General features: G+C 36.0%; 2 protein-coding genes across 3 annotated transcripts; both read right to left on the minus strand.

Moving 5' to 3' along the window:
* Positions 1-7,626: 7,626 nt before the first annotated feature.
* On the minus strand, positions 7,627-22,341 carry LOC114527070 (transcription activator BRG1-like). Of its 2 annotated transcripts, XM_028548657.1 has the most exons (40): positions 22,237-22,341; positions 21,271-21,370; positions 20,798-21,191; positions 20,256-20,553; positions 20,023-20,152; positions 19,836-19,942; positions 19,263-19,503; positions 18,805-19,121; positions 18,270-18,455; positions 17,905-18,016; positions 17,584-17,747; positions 17,335-17,401; positions 17,099-17,209; positions 16,894-17,022; positions 16,426-16,539; positions 16,248-16,298; positions 16,060-16,122; positions 15,881-15,988; positions 15,671-15,757; positions 15,350-15,396; positions 15,139-15,216; positions 14,950-15,014; positions 14,673-14,860; positions 14,294-14,428; positions 13,947-14,042; positions 13,687-13,764; positions 13,488-13,514; positions 13,268-13,345; positions 12,941-13,051; positions 12,498-12,602; positions 12,332-12,371; positions 12,179-12,257; positions 11,672-11,777; positions 11,316-11,417; positions 11,038-11,064; positions 10,844-10,945; positions 10,558-10,600; positions 8,593-8,645; positions 8,348-8,419; positions 7,627-7,908 (listed from the first exon to the last, which is right to left on the minus strand). In XM_028548657.1, exons 2-40 carry the CDS (start codon positions 21,349-21,351, stop codon positions 7,873-7,875), a joined length of 4,428 nt encoding a protein of 1,475 aa, XP_028404458.1. In that variant the 5' UTR covers positions 21,352-21,370; positions 22,237-22,341; the 3' UTR covers positions 7,627-7,872. The 2 variants fall into 2 exon arrangements, with proteins under 2 accessions (XP_028404458.1, XP_028404459.1); XM_028548658.1 differs by lacking the exons at positions 7,627-7,908; positions 8,348-8,419; positions 8,593-8,645 and adding an exon at positions 8,953-9,765.
* Positions 22,342-22,765: 424 nt separating this feature from the next.
* On the minus strand, positions 22,766-24,530 carry LOC114527075. Its single transcript, XM_028548666.1, has one exon. The coding sequence runs from the start codon at positions 24,422-24,424 to the stop codon at positions 22,781-22,783; it is 1,644 nt and encodes a 547-aa protein (XP_028404467.1). The 5' UTR covers positions 24,425-24,530; the 3' UTR covers positions 22,766-22,780.
* Positions 24,531-25,040: the final 510 nt, after the last annotated feature.

The raw sequence follows: 25,040 nt of genomic DNA on the forward strand, positions 1-25,040 counted from the left end.
AACCACATGCAGATCAAGAGAAGAGCGAATCAGAAAATTACAAATGAACATGCTGGATTAAACTTTTTTTCTGCTCTTTCAAAGATATATCCTATTTCTGTAAAAGTTGACACACACGCATGCATCGATAAATATCTCTTAATTCAATCACATGATATAATCGCAAATACCGTCCATACTTTTCACATTTGTTCATTGACAGTAAAAGTACAAACTACATACCGTCTAGCATTCCTGCATACTGAAAGAAAACCGAATTCTATATATCATACACCACTGATATTATTAAGTAAATTCATAAGTTGATACGTTTGAAGCAAGCGAGTTTTGAAATATAAAGCTTATTGATTTTAAACGTGATGCATTATATGCACCATTATCTACCGCTGACATGCATTCTAACAGATTACGCTCACAAATATGATCCCTCTATAATTTGAGGATTAAAATATCTCTGAAATCAATCGTTGGTTTTACGGCAAGTTAGTTGGTCAAATTTTATAGAATATAATGTTAGAATTACGAGATTCTAGTTAATATCTCGTTTAATAAGTTTTAGCTGGTATATATGAGAATTGCTGGGCGAAGTGTAGGGTACACGGAAACTGCATGCTTGCTATATTAAATTTAAATGTTTGTAATCTCATGAAATTGATAGCATGAAAGAGTGAGATATCAGTTATTACATGCACTTTTACCACATACCAAATATTGAATATTTTTATTTTCCTGCTATATTAAAATGAGCATCGATATCTGTCCAAATGTTTGCATCGGTGGGATATAAAGTATAAACATTAGAAAACATGGATTGTTAAAAGCTCCTTTATCGCGTAACAATGAATGATTGGAATCTGTGAAGAATGTAAAGCTGACAAAATCGTAAAGTTCACATAAAAATATATTTAAATGCTGTTTCGTTCTAAATGTTTCACAGTCAAGGTAAGATTTAGGCATGTATGCAGCTATTGCGAGAAAATATTTAGAACATTTGCGATAAGTCGATAATCTTATAAAACGATTTATTAAGTTATTAACGTATATACTCAGGGGAAATATAGCATAAAATAATTGAAGGCAAAAGAATATATGAATTCTCAGAGTTTCAGACTCATTCTGATATAATTCTCTTTTTTATATAATTTTATCAGTCATAAATGTTTCCCTATATTTTCAACTATTTTAATGGCTTAGAACTTGGCTTGTATATCCAGATCTCGACTTTTCACAGGCAATGTCACGATGCACTGATGGTATAATTGTGATTCATGCTGATCATGCAATCCTTTGAAGACACAGCCTCCGTGTAAGTTTCATACTTTAATTACACAAATTATATCGCATTTTTTCATATAATCGGATAGCAGAACTGACAAACAAAATTTGATCGCAGCGTGATATATAGGATGAGACGATGGTATCGTTTTAATGACATAAATATACAAAAGAATACAACAGACTGCATATCAAGCACTATAGGAGAAGCAGGGTACCCCGTAGACTGCACAGTTGGCCGTTCTAATTATAACCAAGATGAAAAGTTTGATATAATTTTAGCACATAAGAATTCAAAATAAAGTTTATTACCAAATAAAAAGTAGCTTAATGAAAGGTAGCTATAACTTGCCCTTTCATAGATTATAGTCAGTATATGAACCAATTGGAATAGGGTATAACAAGGGTGATATTTGTATTTTCGGAAATTATATATATAGATGGTTAAATAATTGTAATCAATTTTATCTCTAAATCTATGGTGATACTTGTTTGAACATGCAGTTTCCGTGATCTAAATACCTTGATCTTCCACTTTGGGTGTAGATATGTCACAATTTTTCCTTGGAACTCACCAGAAGTTCGTAAGTATATAGCACTTTGAAAAAATAAAGTCGCCAGAGACATTCAGGAAAGTTAATGTATTATCGCTCCCACGCCCCCACTCATCTCCAGCACATCATTGGTCGCAATCTTTTAACGGCCAGTGCTCTCTCTCTCTCTCTCTCTAATATCTATATGTAAAATTCAGCGTGGTGTGGCTTAGAAGCCTGGGAACAAGACTTTCGAAATATACTGTAGAAACAAATTTGAATAATGACTTTGGATCCAGACTATATTTCTCATCTGTGAAAAATGACTTGTTCACGACAATATGGAAACGAGGCTTTACTTAGATATCGCATTTTAACTGCATAACAAAATTTCGAGTATATTTCACGGTGAAAATGCAACTGCATTATACTTGCATTCATGTCATAATTTTTAAACGCGTCACCTATAATGAACTACAGAAAATAATTCCTCTCTTAATTTGTTTACATAGGCTTATCTTTGGAGGAAGCTGGACAATTTTTGTTATAAAAGGAAGAGATTATGCGCAGGAATTAGTTATAGCCAGATAATATACAAAAAATGTGTTTTGGGATTGATCGCTGTTCACAGTTCTAGTCTCTAGCCTTCTTCATAGAACGTATTTTCTTCGCTGTTCCAGTCGATTGATTATATTTGTGGTTGCTAATTTGCCAAATGTTTCGAAATGTTTGAATGCTTGAAAAGCAAGTTACCTTCTTACTGAACCTGGAGTCATGGCTTGTAGTGTTAAACATATGATACTTCATAAACATATTGATTTCCTGTAATTCTTATATATGTTATAATACGTACGTAACGTAACTCCAAAATCTTATCTATAATCTTTCCAATCGCGTCAGCACGTGTCAACTCATAACTGAATTTACAGATGTCTTAAGTGCTTCCCGCAAGAGCATTGTCGATTAAAGACAAAAAAATATAATCCGGGTAGAACATAAACAAAACTGGTCTAATCAAAATTGTACTATAATCAAAAAGAATCTCAAAAATTCAGGCAGCTCTTTTTTAATTTCATGCACACACAATATTACACGGTCGACCTATACTTTATAACCTACTTTGAAAAAAAGAAAATACTTTTCAAAAGTTGAACTCTCGCCTTCGGTTTCTATAGTTAATTATATATTTCGTTTGTCGGCCTCTTGACGAGAGTATTTTGTGAACTGATATCGGAAAATGCTTGCTAAACCAATCAATTCAATTAGTCGAACCTGCATGTTTGGTGCATGGTGGTTATCTTAAACCGGTTTTCCACTAGCGATATTTTTCGCGCGAAGCGCCTTTATTCTTTTGTATTTGGGCAATTTGTTCCAGATGGTTGCAGTTGGGAGCTCTGAAAAAAAAAGCAAAATGTCGCTTCGCCCGAAAATCAACGCTAGTGCATGGAAAACCGCCTTTAGACGATACGAACTTAAACCCTAGCTCTTGGGAGTTGGGACAACAAAACTCCTAGTATAATCGTTCTCAGCAGTGCCAGATTAATATGAATTTAATATCTCATATCTCTAAGAGTAAGGATTGTTCTGAAATAGGATACAAACATCTGTTAAAAAAAATAAAAGCTTTAAGATGTAGATGATGGCATTCCCATGTGCACGCGGTCAGCGTTATTGAAAGCTTGTTAAGTCTATAGAGACAGATCAAATTCCTAAAGATGCATCAAATTCCTAAAGATACATCATTTTCTGAATTGTTTAAATGTTTCACAAACTTGAAAAAGAATTTAAATCCATATGCAACCTGTAGCGATCGAGTGGTTGGCAGTGAAGCTCACGGTGGGCAGGAAAAAAATCTTCAACCAATTTCAAGTGAAAAATATGCGGGGGTCTGTTTAAACTGAACGATCCAATTTGTAGGATCCAAATTACCTGTGATGGATGTATACATAGTCTGTTGTCTTGCAATGAAAAGATTGAAAAGATTGTTTAATGACCCAATGCTTGAGGAAATCATTTAACTATACAAAACCTTTTTTGATTTCTGTTTTAGAGCAAAAGATGGGCGAGTATAGAAAAAGAACAACTATATATAAATATAAAGTCAAAGTTCCTCCTGTTAGGAAAAGCCGTTATAGAGACGTCGAAACATGGCATCAATTTCGTTGAAACTATTCAAAAAAAATTCTTATAAATATCGTCAATAAATACCCCTCTGACAGTTTGAATTAATAAGAAATATAAATGCACGAGAAATCATTTTGAGCCTATTCCTATCATCCATGTATTTATGCTGAATTGGGGCCAATCATTCAAGTATGTATACCATGGCAGCGAAATTTTCGGTCACATGTCAACAACTCCTTTCGGACTTGTTTTTACTATTTTTATCAATTTATCAGTTATGTTAAATACATCATATTTTAAATTTTTTGCAATCAAGCGTGACCATATCTATTTGCAGAAAACAAAACAGATTTTATCTATATGGAGAAAACGAAACAGATAGTAGTGTATATGCACGATCGTGCTCTCCCAACATCCTTGCCAGGGTTGACACGTTTATAGAGTTTAAGGCTTCAAGGTTTAGAGATTGCACAACAGACAAAATATTTTAAAAAATATGGCTGCGTCACCAAAAAGATTTTTATCTGATTAAAACGACGGATAAACCCGAGCAATGTTTTTTAATAGTCAGATACTCTGATACGGTGTTGAAGTGAGTGAACAAGTCTAAACCATAAAAGTCAATGTTTTGCTTACCGCAACACTAATGCAATTATACATATTTCTGTTTATCGTTTCTGTCAATACTGCCTATAAGAGAACACTTGTCAAAATTTCTCAACTTCAAAAAACTGATCGGCGTGGGAATATATCGAGGTGGAAACAGTGAAAAATACTTTTAGACAGTATTCAACAAGTTATTATATATGTCACTAACAATGCAATATGTCAAGGATATTGCTATAGGATTATCATCGTCTAAAATGCCTTTAGAAGTCATTGAAAAAGCCGATGCTATTTCAGAAATTTGAACACAGAGTATTGAAAAATCTAATGAAACTTCAACTACGATTCGACAGGTTAAAAGGTTAATCCTTCTTTCAAAACCGCTAATTCCTTTTCGGCAATATAGCAAAACATAAAAGATCAAGACAATTGGCCAGAAACATATTTGAAAATCTAACAATTTTTGTAAATAACTGACCCACACCCATGGCCATGATCAAATATCTTTCGTAAGCATGCAAACAGGATGAGACGTGACACATTTTTTAACACGCCCATCCACTTTAATTAAAGTTGATCGTCGAGGGTGTAAAGACTCCTAAAATAAATGTGAAACGCACAAATACGAGAGAATTCTTAAAAAATCTAATAGACCTTCCTGTTTACCCGCATTTCACCCAATGCATGATATTTCGTGGTTTCCTATCAAGTATTAACTCGAGTTTCGTTATTATTAAGGGTAACAATTTTTCGTTTTTGTAGCGTAAGGCTATCTTATATGGACTTATGGTTAGTCTCATATACACTCTATCCCTGGTTACTGCTTGTAAAAATATGTTCACTTGCGTTAAAGATAGGATATCTAATTATCTATGACCACACTGTAAGACCTAATAATCTCTGACAACACATTAGAGAATTATAGTGTATACAGCTAATCACATTCTAAAATGCTGCATGCGCTATAATTACAATGATATAACCTATATGACTATTGAGTTACCTCAAAATCCTTTGTTTTATGAGGGGAGATTAACGACGCATTTATCTTTAAGATTTGGTATGATAAGCTTCTAATCATAAATCGCGAGATAATTGGCGGTTATAGTCGTATTCACAAATTGTGAGCTAATCTGTCGAATTTTGAATCAAAAACAAAATTTTGTTTTGATCTCATATTTTGGCCGGTGACGTCGATGAATTTCATAGAAATATTAGTCAATATGGGCGAGGAGTTTGTGGTTTTATCACAGCATCAATGATCGGCCCGTCTGGGCTGGTTCGACGACCATGAGTCTGGGTTTTATCATAGCATGATTCATATATGGAACATATAATATTACCCTAATATTAATTGAGTATGTTGCAAGAATAGCTGGTTAAACTTTATTGCTTCATCGCCACCCCTTCGTCGCTCTTTGTACAAGAACCCTACCACCAGCCCATCAATCATGCCTTACTAACTACGATAGCTACTAAACTAAGTCATAATAATATAATAACATTGTACGTTACAAGATTGGACTCTAACAGGCTCGCTTATGTTATCCTGGGGAACAAGGCATGTACTATCAACACTAAGAGTTAGAACTGCTTATATTTTCAGTAATGATTTTTGGCACTTCACTCGATGCAGGTAAATTCTAGAGGTTTAAAGGGTCTTAATTTCGAGTGGAATTATACACACTTCATATTCAAGCCATCAACTGTTCCTTCAATTTGAAGTGTGCATAATTCCACACGAAATGAAGACCCTTATATTTTTATAAGATTATACTGTCTACCCATAGTCTACCCGGGCACGAAGCTTTTTCTGTGCATACTCACTAGCACCAATTCAAGAGAGCCCCCTCCCCCCCGTGTTTCATGGCTTTAGCTACAATGTGTGCGTTACAACATGCATACTATGATTATAGATTTATAGTTGTAATTAAAAACGGTTTAACTTCCTTAGCGCCTCTTAATTTTGTATCACGATCGTGGATGAAGTTGAAGCTGCATGGGGCATTTTAGAGTGTAAAGTATCGTTTTTGGTCGCACAATTTCTCTAAAATAAGATCCTTGCGATCAGGACTCTCACAATTTAAATATGCATGTCATCGTCGAATAGCTTCGTATAGACGTATATTCTTACAATCTCTGCCAAAACGTGATATTTTACTTTAGATATGCCAAAATATGCTGCAGATTGTTCTAGTGTTTCCGCTTCCACTCCCAGACAATAGACACATTTCAAGAAATTGGTAATGAATCACGCTATATACGCCCGTGTCACAACTGTCAAACGTTATCTGCTGGGCTACAGAAGTAATTTCTCTTTTAATTTGTTTATATATTGGCTTATCTCGAGAGGAAACAGGGCAAGTTTACAACAAATAGATGAAACGAGACGGATTATTCGTGGGAGGGAGCCAAAGGTCTCAAGAAATGTCCAGCCAAAAAAGCCGATTATTTCCAGCTGCTTCTATATAATACAAATCGCTAAATATATATATTTCATAAACACATTGTTTTCCTATAATTGTTGCAGGTCAATCGTCGAAATTGAGTGGTTTGGCAAACAAGAACCATAAACGGAATGATCATTTTGCGTGAGTATTGCCAGGTGTTCAACTGTCTGACAATGGGGTTATGAGCTGCTGCCACACCGCATGCATGCATGGTGACATTTTATCATTGTGACAGAACGTCATGTTTGGCCGTTTGTCTCGCCAGATTATAAATAAAACCACTGCATATAAAGGGCTAATTATAGAGCAACGTGTTCTGTCTTTGGACCACCCAAAGTCTTTTGGTCTTTTGCACTTCATGTCAGGCTGTATGCAACAGCCCTGGGGAAATGAACACGTTCAATTTCGCGCGAACCGTTATCAATAAGAAATCTGCTTCATGTTACCATTCGCGCTACTTTTGTGGTTGGAAAGTGCATGCCATTGTTATATAAAAAAAAAGAATGTTCGTCAACGTTTCAGCTGAAAAACCTCCAGCTGAAGTATTCTCCGAGGAACATTTTTGTCTTTTATTAACATTACTCATTTTACCACGGAACTGGCCCGAGTGGTTTACTTTGGTAACGTGTAATCACAGAGAACCTGACTTATGACAACCTAATTTTTATTCTTGACTATCCACAATTTAGAGTATTAAAAAACTGACAAAAATCATCTGCACTGCTAATGGCTATGTATTATGCGTTCAAAAGGAATACAAGTTCACATATGCTTGGTTTGCAACACAGCATGAATAAACTTGTTACATCAGAAAGGATACCAGATTGAATACAATCGTTACATCAGAAAGGATACCAAATACCCGTTTGTCCGGCCATTAGCAATTATGATGAGTTTTCAGATTCACCTCCGGACTCCATCTATAAAAGATCATTATAGGTTTGTTCAGTTGCTACCATATTGCTAAATATTACATCACTTGTCGTATTCTGCCGCAATCTTTATAGCATATGGGATGCTACATAAGAATAGCAATACAATCCAATTTTTCAATTTTTTATACCCTCTGCAGAAGCTCGCAGTTGGCACAATTAACCAGCCTTCCTAGATGTTTGACCGATTCTTTATATAATCCAAGCTATATGAGATTATTTATTCGGACTACATATAGTTCAGAGTAAACCAGGAAGCATTGTTGCGGAAACATTTATGTTTTGCAATGTTTCCGCCCGTTTGCGGAAACATTTGATGTTCGGAAAGTTTGATTTGTGTTGTGGAAACATTGTTCGTAGAAAGCACAGATCAGTGGCACAGATAGAAAGTCATTAAAACCGAAGAATAAAAATGATGTAATCATACCTCTTCAGAATTTTCATCATGTCGTGAACTGCTTTCAGCAGCCGCCTTCATTTGACTCTGTCGTTTCTTCGCCTGGATCAACAGTAATTCATTTTAATATAATTTATCACCTCACAGTTCTTCTACGAACGACAAAGTCTTAATCGCATCCTTAGTATAGTTTCCTTGAAAATGTGCAAAGCAACTTCGAAATCTTCGATTTGCAAGAAATGATAAGCAAGACAAAGCTAGTGTAGTTTTCATACCTTTTCTTCTTTGCTGATCTTAATACGCATTTTCAAAGAAGACAGAGTAGTATCTAAAAAAGGTCAAATAGTTTACAAACACAGACACTAATATATCATTAAGAGGAAAATTCTCATTGTTCATTGTTCATACGACGTTGTTTTTCGTAACTAAACCTTTCTAAAGTTCTGAAATCTAAGCAAGGTTGAAGCTGAAGACTATGTTTGATAACTACACTGTTGCACTACCATGTGTTCATCGAGGCGAGACACCTACCGTATGTACGGTTGAGGGGCACATGTTAACACAGAAAGAGACAAAGACAAAGTTGTTTAATAAATATATTTAATATGAAATAGAGTTAAATAGCAATATTTTATCATTTCGTTTCTTTTACTAACGGCCCGATAACAACCAGATCTGAAGCATCATACACAACTACTTAACTGATTTGACCGTGAGTATAAAAGGTCTGGAACTAGCAGCGGAATGAAGCTTAATTAATTTCGACATGGTGTATCAAGTAATTTTAATGGGGATTCCTCTTTGGCCACTAGTCCCAGACCTGTGTCATCACCCTGAAAATAACCCAATAACCTCAAGCTCGTACCCAGAGCCATAAATACCATAATATATACAACAATAGCAACAACAGATTATTAAATACTAATGCACGGTGTCCATCAAGAACTAGAGCTGCTCCAATAAACGAATAACGAATGAACTAACAATTAAGAAGCAGAGGCAAGAGGAGAATGATTAGTTTAGAATGATTAATCTCAGCAATTTTCAGGTCAATTTCAATTGACGAAATATATATCGATTAGAGCGCATGAAATTAGTTTCCATTACTTAGTTTCATTAGAAGAGTGTGCACGGGTAGATATACATCTTGTTCATTACATGCATGCATGTGTCTATATTCCCAATGGGTAACAGGCAATTGATAATGGGAAACCATTGGTTGATTCAAACGCACAGATTAAGATCAATTGATTTTGACCAACGAGCGCAAATTCGCGAGAGCAGGTTGTAATAAATTAATGTTCATTATGGTATTGCATTACGTAGTATATATTAGTTACATGATTTACACGTGATTCTTACTGTTTAAATTTTTAAATTAATACGTTGATCAATTTAGATTTTGAGCTAAATTCAACTGATTTCGTCTTGTGACGTTGATTGATGAGCTATAAATAAATAAATAAAGGAATAGCTTTAGCCTGGCTTTTAAGGTAATAAGCATTTACGGTTAGCTGTTGTAGTCAATTAACAGTATTACCAGTTATTGATATAATTTTGAGTAGGTATTTACCCCCAAAAATAATTTGTTTACTAATGTTCTGTTCAACAGGGTAAGTTGATATTCTATATAGTTGAACGTCAAATTGATTTTGCACGAAAATTGATGAATTAACAGCGAATGTTAAATTTATAACTCTTTTTTAAACTTGCATCACGATTTAGAGCATGATCATTATTGTTTATGAACGTTTTTAATCCTCTGATTTCAAATGAAAGTAAGAAATTAGTGAAATAGTTTTTTAATAGAGTCACTTCGCAAAGAGTTTCTATCCTATGCATCAACCATATAGAGGCGATGTATATTGATTCTGCGAACACGAACCATTGTTTATCTCCGACTATTTACTACAAATATCCCCTCCATGTTCTGCCCTATCTTCCTTACAGAATACAGCTAGTTTTAGCCCGTTCTAATCATCCACTACCCTCAATTCTATCCAATTCCAACTATCTACTGCTGCAGTTCCACCACGTTCTAAATTCTAATTATCCACTGCTTTAAATCTGTCTAACTATATCCACGAATTCAGTTTTATCACATTCTAATTATTCACTGCTTCATAATCTTTTTACTCTCACTTATACATATCTTTGTATATACTGCATGGCTAGGCACACATGCTGTATATAACACGACCAAACAAACAAATTTTATTGCTAAAAAGATAGAAGTTTACCGTCATCTGAACCGTCGCTCTCTTCATCAGCTTGTTCCTCGATCTTAAAATGCACGAGGGTATGTTAAATAGCACAACGTGAATATACTTGGATACAATGAACTCAAGTATTGACATCAGTATATAGAGGTAGAAATATAAGTTTTTTAAACATATAGCTAATCTTAGGGAATATTGTTAAAATTGGGGGATGTTATGGCGTTAACGTGAACGTTCTGGAATTTCGTTACAAGTGAGATAATGGATTAATGGACTAATGGTATTAGATACAACTATAAAATCAAACCTCTTCTTCCTCCTCTTCTTCCTCTTTATCGCTGTTCGATGGTTTATTTTCCACCAGTTCTTCACCTGCTTCCACTTTCTCGCGGACATGCAGGAACAGCGACTGAAAAATAAGACGATAAAAAAATTCCACCATCAAACACTGTATTTGCATGAGCTTATGCATGTACAGTAAGTACTCTATTCTCACACTACCTGTAGCGCCACAGAATCTTCATAAATCTATAAAATAAATTGACATGTGAATTACGTGGGTACCGTCATTTGAAAAGAAAGTGCATGCTAATCATATCAGGTATTGCTGATAACGTATATCGTCATTACTTAAATAAAGTATTAAAATGTATACGCTGTGACGTATTTGTCATCAAAAAAGCAACTCTAATGGTTGTAATATGTCATTATACCGATATTATGAGTAGGAGATTATGTGCTATAGACCAAATACCACATATTATATATAAAAAACTTACAATTGAGCCTTCGATATTATATGTTTGCGCATTTCTACACATCAACATAAAATCGCCTTGCAGATCATCCATAAAGCGATAACGATGCCCATTAATTCTTTCCTTCGTTAAGTAAGTAGAATCGTGTTAGCATAATAGAACTTTATGTGTGTATATGAGAACAATATAATACTGTACTTACTGTACGTCTTAAATACAGACAAGTATATTAGAGAACATATTATTTCAAGCATGACCAAAGCATGCCAGTATGTATACAAGCTTTATACAACTTTTCGATAAATTTGAACAACAAGAGTTTTCAGGACGATTATGACTGAATTTTTACATAACGAAGAGCTTGCGTCATATCTTACTTTGATCTTCTTGATGTCGACTGGTTGTTTGATAACCTGATAATAATCTGGCAAATCCTTCTTTGAAGGTAATACTGTGAAGATTTGTGCTAATGGACGATCATCTCTAAATATATGCATAGTGTATTAACTTGATAAACATATTAGCGTATGGTATTTGTTTTAATATAAAGGGGCGCATAATGTGGTCATTCTTGCACTTGAGTTAACTGCATCATCCTAGCGCACACAATTAGGATTTATCTTTATGTACAACCCTGACCAAGACCATCGACTACAGGCGAGTTAATCTATCGCATGAAACATCCACCTGTAGGTCTCTGAATGCATCCCCCCGAACCCCCTAAAAACAACGTTCAATAAACGCTAAATGCTTCTATTGTACAGGGAAAAATATCAATTCAGGGGAATTACCAACAAATGATGACTCCTAATCGCTGTCAGTTAGTTATGTATAGTTATGAGCTATCAAAATAATACACGTACAAATTTAGAAATAGATCTTACTCGTCTCTGTAATGAATAATATATTTCATTATTTTCTTCATTTTCTTCCTCAAATCAGCCGCAATGGGTGACAATTTCACTACAAGAAAAATCATTTTCAGAAGGAATTCAAACAATTTTGACCGTATAAAAACCCTTCCTATGTCAAATTACCTTTGTCTACATTGGGTCGACCACGTTTTTTCTTTGATGACTGGAAAACAAAAACATTTTATATTTCAGACATCTTATGAACGGCTGCGACTGACCACAGAACCGTACTGTTATTGCAAAGTGATTAACCTTGAGTGTTTAAAATGTGCTTATCAATCTGTCTTACTTTTTGACTAGAAGTTTCACCATCCTCGTCATGACGTTTCCGCTTTCTTGCTTTTTTAGTTTTTTGCCTCTCTTCCATCTCATCAAGACAGCCATCTTCTATCGCCTGCAGAAAGAAACAAAGTCATCGTCTCATTATAACTGTGGTGAAAAAATGCCTTTCATTCCAGAAATTATTGATCCCACCGCAAACAAGACGCAATGAAATATCCTTTGGAATATTTGCATTGGGGGATCTTGGGGAAATTAATACGGAGCAACGTTTGGGGAATCCGAGTATTACAGTATTACACTAAGTCTGACCATGATAAACGTGCGGTGCTGTAAATGACGAGATACATACATGTATACACTGTGTACACGTACAATTTAAGGTCAATCCTGCAGGACATGGTGGATGAAATGAGGGTATATAAGGATATATTACAGTATAGCATACAATACCTTAAGCCACTGTCTTTCCGTTAGTGGTTCACTATAATCAACTGTCTTCTTCTGTCGACTGCCACGACCAAATAGTTTCTCTTCTTCATCTTCATTTGTCAATCGTTCAACCTACACAAAATATATTTCAAAGGGATTGGCAACCCACAAATACCGGATCTATGAGTAAGATTGTACCACGTTTGAAAACACTTAATATTAGGGTCGCGGAATCAGCTTTGCAGCATATATGGAGACTGGTTTAAATAATTTGTACATATTTTAAGGCTTCAACATTGTGAAAATAACTCGAGGATTCCATCTTCGGTGAATAGGAATTTCTCTTACCTCGGCATCATCTTTAATGATCCAACTCGGCAGTTCATTACTTCGCATCAAACGTGGTTTCCCGCCACTTTTCTCCTCCTGGAAAATGTTTAATCATTAAAAAATGATGAAAAATTTAAATGGCTATCTTAAAAACTAAACACATGTGGTTGTGGAATGATGAACATGCAATACTAAGAACAATTGTGTTGTGGAAACTTCAAACTTGTACGAAGCTTACCAGAAGTTTCCTTTCAGTGTCCATTTTCTAAATGAAAAAATACATCCATGAGTGTGAGTGTAAGGTTCAAGGCTGTTGAACTGCGTCAGTCACCGGAGAGTAACAAAGCCTAAAATGATTTCTGACTATGCCAGAGATACTGCGAGGCAGGCCAATCCGGCAGGGACTTCAATCCTTTGAGGTAAAATAAAACATTCACCTGAAATATCTCAAACTCTTCAATACTTCTGGCAATCATTTGGTTTACGGTCTCATCATCTGGGATTTCATTTTCCTCCTGTTGAAAAAGTTTCAAACGGTTAAACAAAATGGTTAATTCCTGCGGTAAATATAGTCATGCAGGCGGGTTACCAGAGTACAATAATGTTATCGGATTAAGACCACGGCAGCTGACGACAATCATACGATGGGTCGAATGTATTTTTGAAGGACGTCCAAGAGGATGGACGCACAACCTACCTCCTCATCATCTTTGTCGTTTTCAAGCAAAGCCTCCAGAAAAGCTCTACGCTCACCAGATGTTGAGTTCTGATTAAACATTCCTGCTTGAATGACCTGGGGAAACATACACACATACGTTAACACTTTAATTTAAAGAAAATGAGAGTTAAGTGAAGGCAACCAGGTCCTAATGAAGCAAGACTTCTACTCGTAAATAATAACTTGTAATGTTTGGCCAAAATGCCGATGAATGCCACAATGGCAACAATTAAGGTTCAAACTCTTGAAAGTCATTAATAGGAATAAATAAGTACTGTATTAAGTACAGTACGCAAAAACCTAACATTTAACAAAACAATAATAACCTTTTCATCGATATTGAGTTTATATCTAGCAGCTGCTAGAATGGTTTCTTCAACACTGTTGACAGTAACCAGACGAAGAACTCTGACTTCATTTGTTTGACCGATACGATGTGCACGATCTTGCGCTTGCAGATCCTAGGAGAACAAAAAAGAAAAACAACAAAAACACACTTAGTAAAAGTTAGTAAAACTATGCCGGTTAGTTGGCGTCTATCCACCATGACCTCTGTGACCATCCATGGGCTCTCGATCAACCACACACTTCGTTCATCACATTTAAAGAAATGCAATATATAATACAGTATTTAACACAATAGCCGGCACACGCAAACCTTTGAGACGGACGAGAGCATGCAGTGGTTTTGCAATGAGTACAAACCTGATGAGGGTTCCAATCACTGTCAAATATAACAACTGTATCTGCCACTTGAAGATTCAATCCCAAACCTCCCGCTCTGGTACTCAACAGAAACACACAATAAATGGAATTGGGAGCGTTAAAGAGTTGCAAAAGATGTCCACGATCTTCAGCTTTGGTTGTTCCGTCCAGACGTAGATATCTTATCCCTGCATTAACATTAAGAACGTAAGATTTTTATTTTCTACAACTACAGTTGGGCCGTTTGGTAGCTATTCAGGTTAGAAAGCCACCGTACCTTTAAAATTGAAGTAATCCTCCATAACTGTCATCAAAGACGTCATTTGACAGAACAACAGTATCCTATAATTCACCGAGAAAAGTAAAAATGTTGTTGAAGCAGTTTCGTTTTCTTTCTGTCGTAATTATGTTACTTTCCTATAACTATGGTATATTTACGTTTAATTATTTGACTACGCTTACATACCTATGGTTTGTGCTTATCAATTTCATCAGAATTCGATCGAGAAGTTCAAATTTCCCGGCACATCGCACAAGCTGTGGTCTAAAAATTTCAACATTTACACAGTTATCGATCGCTTGATTTTATGTAATTGTGTGGTAGCTAATTATTTCAATAAATCAGCGTACAACGGCTACACATCACAAAGTACTTGATGTCTGAAACTGAAACATACCCTTGCACCAGGCCTCCGGTAAAACCAAGATGCTCAGCAATTGATTCCTATTGTGAATAGAATGAAGGACGAAAACGACTATTAAAAAACCGCAGTCTTCAAGCAAAAATTTGGTAAAAATGAACTTATGCCACAGGAGCTGGTTGCATAAATCCTGTTGTAGGTAACTTTTAACTATAGTTAGTGGCAGAATTTGCCAATCAGAACAATGTATTTTTAGTTAACTACTATTTAACTACTTAAAATGTAGTTAAGAGTTTTATACAACCGGCCCCAGATTGGAATATAATTGGAATATAACTAATTGACTTTTCTATTGACCTCAATATGTTGGAATACAAATGGATGGTTACAAATCTTTCTCAACTGCATGATAGTATTCATCAATGTTTTAGCTCCACCACGACCCTGGGAACGTAAGTAAACAAAATCACATTATTACAGTCACCATGCCAGGAAATCCCCACACCTAAAAACACCACCCAAAGAAATTTTCGCGGATATTATTACAGTATCAATAAAGATTTCTACCTTTTTATCTTTCTCAGAACCATCTGTCAATAACACTCCTTTCTTGTACATATGTTGATACAGCAATTTTTGTAAATCGGACATGTCGCACTTGATCACGTACTCGGTCTACGAATAATAGACCTCAAATCAACCTTTGCTACGTACGTTCAACAATGAAAATAAAAGATCTTTGTTACCTTTTCTGGCAGCTGAGATTCTACTTCTTTCTTCAAACGCCGTAACAAAAATGGACGTAGAACCTTAATAGAGAATTACACAACTGATTGCAATGATCTACGCTGATTTGTCTCTGCTAAAGCCATTTGGTGTATGTGGGTTAGGAGATTTGAACCAGGATTTAATGTTTATGTGTGTCTCGACCTACTTTATGCAAACGTCTAATGATGAGCAAAGTTTCTTCTTCGTTCAACTCCACCTATAAGGAAGATTGCAATGAAGAACTGATATATTTGAAACAAGAAACATCAAACGTTACAGACACAGGAATTTTCATGAGATTCCCCGTCCGCATTGCTGTAACCATAGCTGCAACATTGAGCTACCTTTTCTCCGGTCATTGCAAAAGGTGCATTAAACCACTGATCAAATGTGTTACAACATTTGAAGATGGATGGCAACAGGAAATTCAGCAATGCCCACATCTCAGGAAGACGATTCTGAAAAGGCGAAATCACGTATTATTCTCATTATCCCAATACTAATTATTGTTTCTTCCTACAAGATTGCAAGCATTTTTACTAATCTACGAGGTATATAAAAGTAGGATGAATTCAGCTGTCGTTTGTGAATATTCTCAGTATAAACAACTTCAGATCGAGGGTACGGCAAGATAAGGGTTGGTGGTTTGGTGCAAGTGCTACATGCAGGAGTTTAGACATAAAAGGCAGTGTGATAAAATTTTTGACGAGCAGCACCTTTTCTTCAAAATATTCCTAATCACTTGATTGCATGAGAATCGAACGAACGCAACAATGAATGAGAATTGCATTATTTCTTCAACATAGTTATACCTGTAAAGGTGTACCAGTCAGAAGTAGCCGATGAGGCGCAGAGTAGTATGTATTTAACACTTGAGTTAATTTACAATGATGATTCTTCATTCGATGACCCTCGTCAATAATCATGTACTTCCATCGCACCTACATTAAAATAGCATGTCGGTAGAAAGCAGTTGTAATCTGAACTATAGTTAGGGCTGGGGTAACAACACATTACCTTGGCAAGTACAGCTTTGTCTTTCATCACGTATTCGTACGTTGTAAGAATAACATTAAACTTGCCAGTCCTGATCTGATTGGCTAGAGAACGTCGACAGTTCGGTGATCCCTAGAAGAACAACAAATATTTCGTTGTTCAATTCACCATCTTCAGTCTTTACAAAGCGTCGCGCCGATGACTTTCAAGTAAATCCACATGCAGTATTTTTTCTGACCAAAACATCTTCATTTTACCTTATAACATATCGAAATTATCGAAGGGCACCATTTTCCAAACTCCAGAGTCCAATTAGATAAAGTACTGAAATTACAAAATAACAAAATTGTTTTTTTCAGAATTCAGAATGATAATCTACAGAGGTAAACATGCAGTGTTTTGACCTGAAGGTATAATTACGTATGAACTTTCCCAAGCTCTTACTGTAAAACATTATTTTCCCCGATATTCAGCCCTCCACCTCTATACGATGTATCAATACTTACGATAAAGGAACGATAACCAGGAATGGCCCCATAATCTTCTTCTTCTCAATCAAATACGACAACAAAGCGATTGTTTGAATTGTCTTTCCCAGACCCATCTCATCCGCAAGAATGCCGTTCAAGTTATTGTTATGTAAGGAGACCAGCCACTCCAAACCACTGATCTGTGAAGAAACAACAGTATGAAATATGGTTCAGCTTTACGATTATATTTGTCATTCGGGATTTTGTAAGATATGTTTAATTTAACATTTCTTTTATTGCACGTCCTAATCTAAATACTACTAATCTAACTATTGCAGACATACATACATACGATACCTGATACTCTTTCAATGTTCCACCAACGAGAATATTTGGCTGTTGTTTGACATCTTCCTTCAATGCATGGGCAATGTTATAGTAATTCTTGCTCTCGTAAACCGTTGTACTCCTATACAAAAAAAAAACAGGATGAACACTTAGTAATCATTATGTTTAAATCGTATTGAACTCCAAAATATACCATTGTGATTGGCCAATTCTGTTACCACCTGACCTCGAAGTAGTGCATGAACATTGCTAATAGATTATAACCGACAAAGAAACAATTGGTTTGGGTGGAATGGTTCATTTTCTACTTTATTCTCTCGATCTAAATGACGCTTCATGGAAACTAAAGTAGATCTATATGTAAACGAACATACTCAATATCATCTTCAGCACCATATTCCTCCTTCCTTCTCTCTTCCTCAGTTTTGCTTTTTAATGTTTTCTTTTGTCTTTCCTCTCCATCGTCATCATCAGCCTCGTCATCGTCTTCGTCATCATCTTCGTCTTCATCAACATCATCTTCATTGTCAGAATCTTCTTGACGAGGAGCAACTTGATAACTTAATAAAGAAGTCAAATCATTGAAGGTATAAAAATACATGTAGGACGAAAGAATACATTATTTCCATGTGATAATATTTCCTCTAATAATACTGCATTTCATGTAATTGTACTAGCTACATTTCATGAAATGCGCTCACTGTGTGCATGTGTTACATGTCCTTCCCCCCCCTTCATCCAACCCTATTTTTATTTTAGATAGAGACACAGCGTTAGCAAGTTGTTAAATTGAAACTGTATTCCATGTTTCTTGCACATGCCTTAGACATAAACACCAAAGGTGCCCATGCATAGCATACTGCTTTATGACACTCATGTACGTAGTAATATAAATACGCTAAAACATACTTGAGATTTTGGGCCAGCCATTCTTCGACTTTACTAGCAGTTGGTGCATCATTGCCAGTCAACATTTCACCAGTTTCTGTATTGACAACAGCCACATGTTCCTCAGGATCCATACTATCAATCATATCCCCTAATTCACCCTCAAGTTCTCGGCGTTTCTTGCGATGTTCTCTCTTCTTTCTTTTGATATCCATCCTATGTTTCTTCACAAGCTGGGTCAAATTACTGATGTACTCATCAGTTTGGCCAAGAAGGTAAGCCAAACGCTTGTCTTTCTTTTGATCAATAAGTTTACGATAACCCTCCTCATCTTCTTCCTAGAATCACGCGAATTGCCAAATAGGCGAAGAAAATAAGTAGTAGAAAGCTACTATACCCTATAGTACACAGTCATAGCTAATTGATCACGAAATACTAAGATATCCGAGACAAATATCCAAGATTCAAAATTTACTAACCATAAGACGTCTCATCCTTTCTTTCTCTAATCGTTCTTCTTCTTTCTTCCTCTCTCTATCACTGTTAGCATGATAACTCATTATAGCTTTGTTAAGTTTTCCAATCTTGGAAATATTACCACGATGAAATTCTCGAAACTCCCGACCATGCGCAATAATGGACGCCAAATAATCCTGATGTTTCAGTCTTCGCTTTCGTTCTTGCTCTATCTTCTGTTGTTTCTCCAGTTTTTCAGTTATCCTAGGTTATAGAGAGCGCGCATAGGTAAGATTGCATGGTTCATGTTCTCTCAACAGTTTCAATTAAATCGACACCTCATAGGGCAATGACAAAAGAGAGAAACAAAGAACTTTTAAAAAGAATGCATACTACACGTATGTAATATATGTAATAGATTCTATTAAAACAGATTTCTTCCTCCCTCCCTCATGATTGCCTATTGCAAGGAAATTTCCTTGCATTGCGGAGGCCCTGCATAAAACACAATAATATACAATGTAGCGGTGTATTCAGCAGAGAGAACTTGGAGGTCTGGATGCATATATACAACACATTTAGGTCTGCAGTTGTACCTGGCTTCTCGCAAAGATTGCTTCTTGTTGCGTTTGTAGGCTTTTGAGTTGAGCGCAGTTTCCAACGTTGTCTCTTGACGAGTTGACGACACAACATTGGCACGCAACTTAAATACAAATATATTGATTTAATTTAACGAAACAAACACAATGCTGACAATTAAATCATTGCACTTTCCATTATTACCTGCTTCTGAAAGTTTAGAAGCCTCAATGCTTTCAGTTCAATGGTAGCTTGCAATCGCAAATCTTCTGCCAACGATTTTAATGGCAGCCCCTCTAATTCATGAATACGTAAGGTTATTCGAGCCTGAATTCTATGAAAGATAATGAGAAGAGATGTTACAGCTAGGTCTACGCTTAGGTCAAAATGGGAGAAGTGAGATTTTCAAATATTTTCAAACATTACAATATATGTACCTGCTTTCTCTTTCTCGAAGTATTGCAACCGGATCTAATCCGGCAGGTTTTGCAACAGGAGCCAATCTGGAACGAGCAGGATTCTGTATTGTGGCCAAAATCTGCGATGCTGTTGCAGGTCTTGATGGGGTTTGGGCAGGACGCACAGCTTGGGCTGCTTGCGTAACCAGAGGTTTCTGTTCTTCTTCTTTTGTTTTCTCTTGTTTTGGTTGAGAAGTGGTTGCATTAGCTGTACTTGCTGCTGGAGAACCATAGTTATTGAACTCATTGGCCGTGTTATCAGATGGAACCTTTTGTGCTATAAAGAAAACAATTTGAGACTTAATTGCAACTTTATTCACCAGTAAAAGTGAGCTTAAGATCTGTTGAATATGTTTTAAAAATCCTTTCCCAACAGCAATCATGTCAGCCCCAGATAATTCATTTAGCTTACCTTGACCTGATAATTCTATATGACATATATCACAAACACTTTATTCATGAATAATTGCAGTTGCTTATGTTCACAGTATGATAAAAAATGGATTGAATACTATACATACCTGTGCGATCTGCTGGAAGAGGTGCACTTGACACTCGAGATGTAGGCCCTTTACTTTGGATTGACATTTTAATCTGTTCTGTGAGTGGTTGGTTATGTGACAACAGTTTATATGCCATTATTTGACTTCTCAATTGATTTATTTGCTCTGAAGAAAAACTTGTAGTTTTTGCAGGATTTCCAGGCATAATAGAATGTTCTTCATTGCTGAAACCTTCATGACTAGTATTCCCAGGCTGCTGTCCAGATGGTGCAATCATGTTCCCCATCGGATTATTACCTTCATTCGAAAGACCTTGAATCTGTTGCATTTGTTGAGCATTACGAGCAAATGTTAACAATGTGCTATATCGAGGATCTGACTCTAAACCCTTCTCTTGCATAGATTGAATGGCCTAAAATGTGGATCAAAATCTGTAACTTCCCAAATACAGTTTATTTGGTCATTTTAGAGTAAAATAGAACATTGTATACCTTGCCAAGAAGTTGCATGTTCTCAGGAGTGTATGAGAACTGTGGTACTCTTTGCAAACCAGGATCCCCAGATGACATCATTTTGAAATATTTCTTTATTCTGTTGTTATTTAAAAGAAAAATGGTCTGCTTATAATGGTATACTGTAGTAAATAGGTTTTGGTTAAGAGAGCTAGCATCAGTTAGTATCCACCTAACATCCCTGCTCATAGGTGGAAACACCAAGATGTTTTTTGGCCTATTTAGGCAGTTGGTGAGATCTTCAAAAAAAATCATGAATGCTGACTAAGGATGAGTATAATTTTGCCGATAAAAAGTTCATTGGATGTTATAAAAATGTTTCAACTTTCTATTTTATCAATTTTTCACATCATGGTTTTCATTGTGACTGTATTTAAGGATTGTTCACTTTTTTAAGAGCATCTTTTATGAACTATTTTGCAGTCTAGTTTTCATACAAAATGGCAAAATACGAAGTTGTATGGGGCATCATCCAGTGAGGATGTAGCGGTGTGTTCATATACGACCCAGAGAGTGAAATCTCACTGTTTAAAGCAAGGTCTTGAAAAGAAGAGCAGTCTTTCTCACAATGATGGCAATTCAGACCGTTAAAAAGAACTATTAAGGTCCATATAAACGGTCCCCAGACCCCAGATATTATTCAAATTTCAAAATACTTTGCCAGGGACCAGGGTTTTGACATCTTATATTGCTAATAGATTTCGATAAATTTGTGGCATTTTGTGTCTTAACACAAATCTAAGAAATGTTCTACAGTTTTCAAACATATAAAAGAGATTATACCCTATAGAAACAACAAGAGTATGTACATATGATCATCCAACTCGATTTGAGAATACGAATGATTTTTGTATATACTGCGGTGAAAAACGCTGTTTCAGTTCAGATTTTAAAATGTATGCATTTATAGATTTAAAGTATATATCTAAAATATTATCTACAAACCTTCAAATTGGCCAACACACCACTTTATATTCTTTATTATGTACGATACCCTTTTCAATTTTCAATGAGCGGCCATGTCTTCCTTTGAGCTTAGAAGCCTCGATTGCATGCAATTTTAGGACAGCCTGACGTGCAGGCAGCGCAGGCTGGGCCAAGCGACCCTAGTTTGACAATCAAAAAGACCGTCTTTTGGATTGTCTATGGTTTGACCAACACTGCAAAAATGGTATTTATAAAGTTTCAACCCGAAAATCTAATCACTGGTTCACAAATGTGCATTTCTGTATCGCTACCAAAGAGAAAAATATTGAATAACGCATTCTGCAATCAAAGACATATTTTTTATAATTCCACCTGATCCTACCTTTAGGGCGCCTCTGCTGTTACGAGAAGGTTTTTTACACAGTGGAAAGTGGAAACCGAAATTGAGCTGCTTCAATATATAATGTTACCTCCAGAATTCATATTTTATGTACGAATATTTTAGCAATTTATCCTATTGTCTTTATTCATTGACCTATTCCTTTTTACACTAGCCACACTTTCACTGCTGGATTACCGTTTCTTGTTGATACATATAGGAAATATCAAGAAAACATAATGATGAATGAAGGAAATAAAAAACTTCAAGAGAGTGTGTGACTGAAGTTATAACTGTCAAAGTACGTTTGTTAAACAGCAGCTCAACGTCAGTGTCAATGACGCCTGCAGTTGGAAAGAATATTGCATCTAAAGACATAGCTGCATTGCAAACTACAAGAAATATTAAGCTTTGAGACAAGGAGTTACGCCATTTGTTGTAGCCATGGCAACGTAATGAATGTCCGATAGTCTTGCTGATAACAAATGTCTGCACAAATACAAGTATTACTCTAAATATAAATTTAATTATGAATGAAATTGAGGCTCCATTGGCAGAAGTGAAATCGACCAGCGCAATGTGGAAAGTGTTAGAAGCGAAGTAGCCTCCTGCAGCGATGAACAATATGCCTTCAGTCGGTGTGAACGGTATCCAGTCATAATACGGATGATAATTATACAATACCCACGCTATTGACCAATTAGAAAACAGCATTGCAGATACAAAGATCACGTTACAAATATCACGTACAATAATCAATTCGTACCAATCATCTGTCGTTGCATGTAACTGACCAACAATCAATACTGTTAGAGCGAGAAGCAGACCAGTAAGCAAACCTCCTTCGATGTTTGAAGAAAGCTTTCTCTTTTGCGATGATACCATTGAAGACTCACTGGTACACTCAGTCTCAGAACGACTTTTTCCAAGGGTTGTGTCAATGCTCAAGTTTTGTTTCCAGCGTAACATTTTTGTATTTGGTGAATAACGTTGCATTTCATTGTTGGATTCTTTGATGTTGTTGAAAATGTAAATAAGAGTTACCAACGTGATAACTGTAAATTGCAAGTATAGTGGCTGGAAAGTATCCAGAATTCTTCCCAAGGCATTCTCTGCTTGGTCACAATAGCTTATAGTACTGTTTGACTTTCGCGTTTCCTGAGTGTCTTTCCTAAATATCTCATGAATAAGCACCGAGATATTTGAGCCAATCATGTGAACCACTGCCAGTTTTACAGAGCTCCTTGCGAGAAATGACGCATTTAAAAATATAACCTGGAACAATAACTGCGTGAGGACAAAAGTAGCTTCAACCAAAAGATATATACTATGAACATGCTCCGTAGTACCGCATCGCAACTGTAATGCGACTTGTAAAATGTCTATTAGGAAAAATGCACCACCAAATACGTAGAGAGAATAGAACAAAGGACGTTTGTAAGAGATTGATTTTCTGTCAAACACAAGTATGTGGCTGTCATCTTTCATGAGAAAAAGGCAGGCAGTCCATAAAATGGCAGGTGTCATATAGGATATCAACAGGATATTGACATCACCTTCCTGTACAAAATGAGACGTTTCTCCATTATCTTTTCCGAAAGATAATTCTTTTATGGCAAACAATACAACGAAGATAACAACAATAGCATTAAGATAAACTATAAGAAAAAAACTTTGATCAAAGTCATCGTATTCTTTGGAGTATGGGTAGCAAATCGCTGCAAGAATGTCCTTTATTTGTTTTAAAATACTGGTTTGTTGTGGCGTATCTTCCTTGCTTGGTTGCACTTCGTTATCTAAAATATTAGTATTAATTTCGTCCGCCATGTTGCATGTGCCTTTATAAAGCTGGTACAAGAAATTTATTTTACATCTTTAATCTTTGTTAACCACCTGTCACGCAGTAAGATGAAATAAATAAGCAAGCGTACCTGTAGTGAAGATTTAACCCATTTGATCGAAATCTTGTTCAAGATCAATATTGCAAGAAGTTACGTTGAAAACAAGTTACAATTTTTCGAATTAATAATGTTCCGGCGAAATACTCCAAAATTAAAACTTCATGCATGTCACAACTCCCTTTCCAGTTCATTACACGGTACCTCGCTTTTTGAATAAAACGATAGACTTGATTTCTATTTTGAACTTATCCACCGTTTAAGCTAAACGGGCTTGATACAACCGGCCCCAGGTATTTAGATTAAGTATGGTAACTTGGTTGCGTTTTTAAAACATTTTTGGGACGCCTTTAACCTAGCGAACTTTATGTTCATTATAAGGCGGATGCGCCCGTAGTTCTGCAAGCGCCATGCGCCCGTAGTTCTGCAAGCGCCATCGCGCGGGATTCCCATTCCTCCTATATGCAATGTCTGCCTACGCAACTGGTGAACAGCAAGTACTAAAGTACTAAAGTACTAAAGTACTAGATTTACGAGAGAGGCAA

Source organism: Dendronephthya gigantea, unplaced genomic scaffold, assembly GCF_004324835.1.
Source record: "Dendronephthya gigantea isolate DGI-Jeju-01 unplaced genomic scaffold, DenGig_1.0 000043F, whole genome shotgun sequence".
In the NCBI taxonomy this organism is placed as follows: domain Eukaryota; kingdom Metazoa; phylum Cnidaria; class Anthozoa; order Malacalcyonacea; family Nephtheidae; genus Dendronephthya; species Dendronephthya gigantea.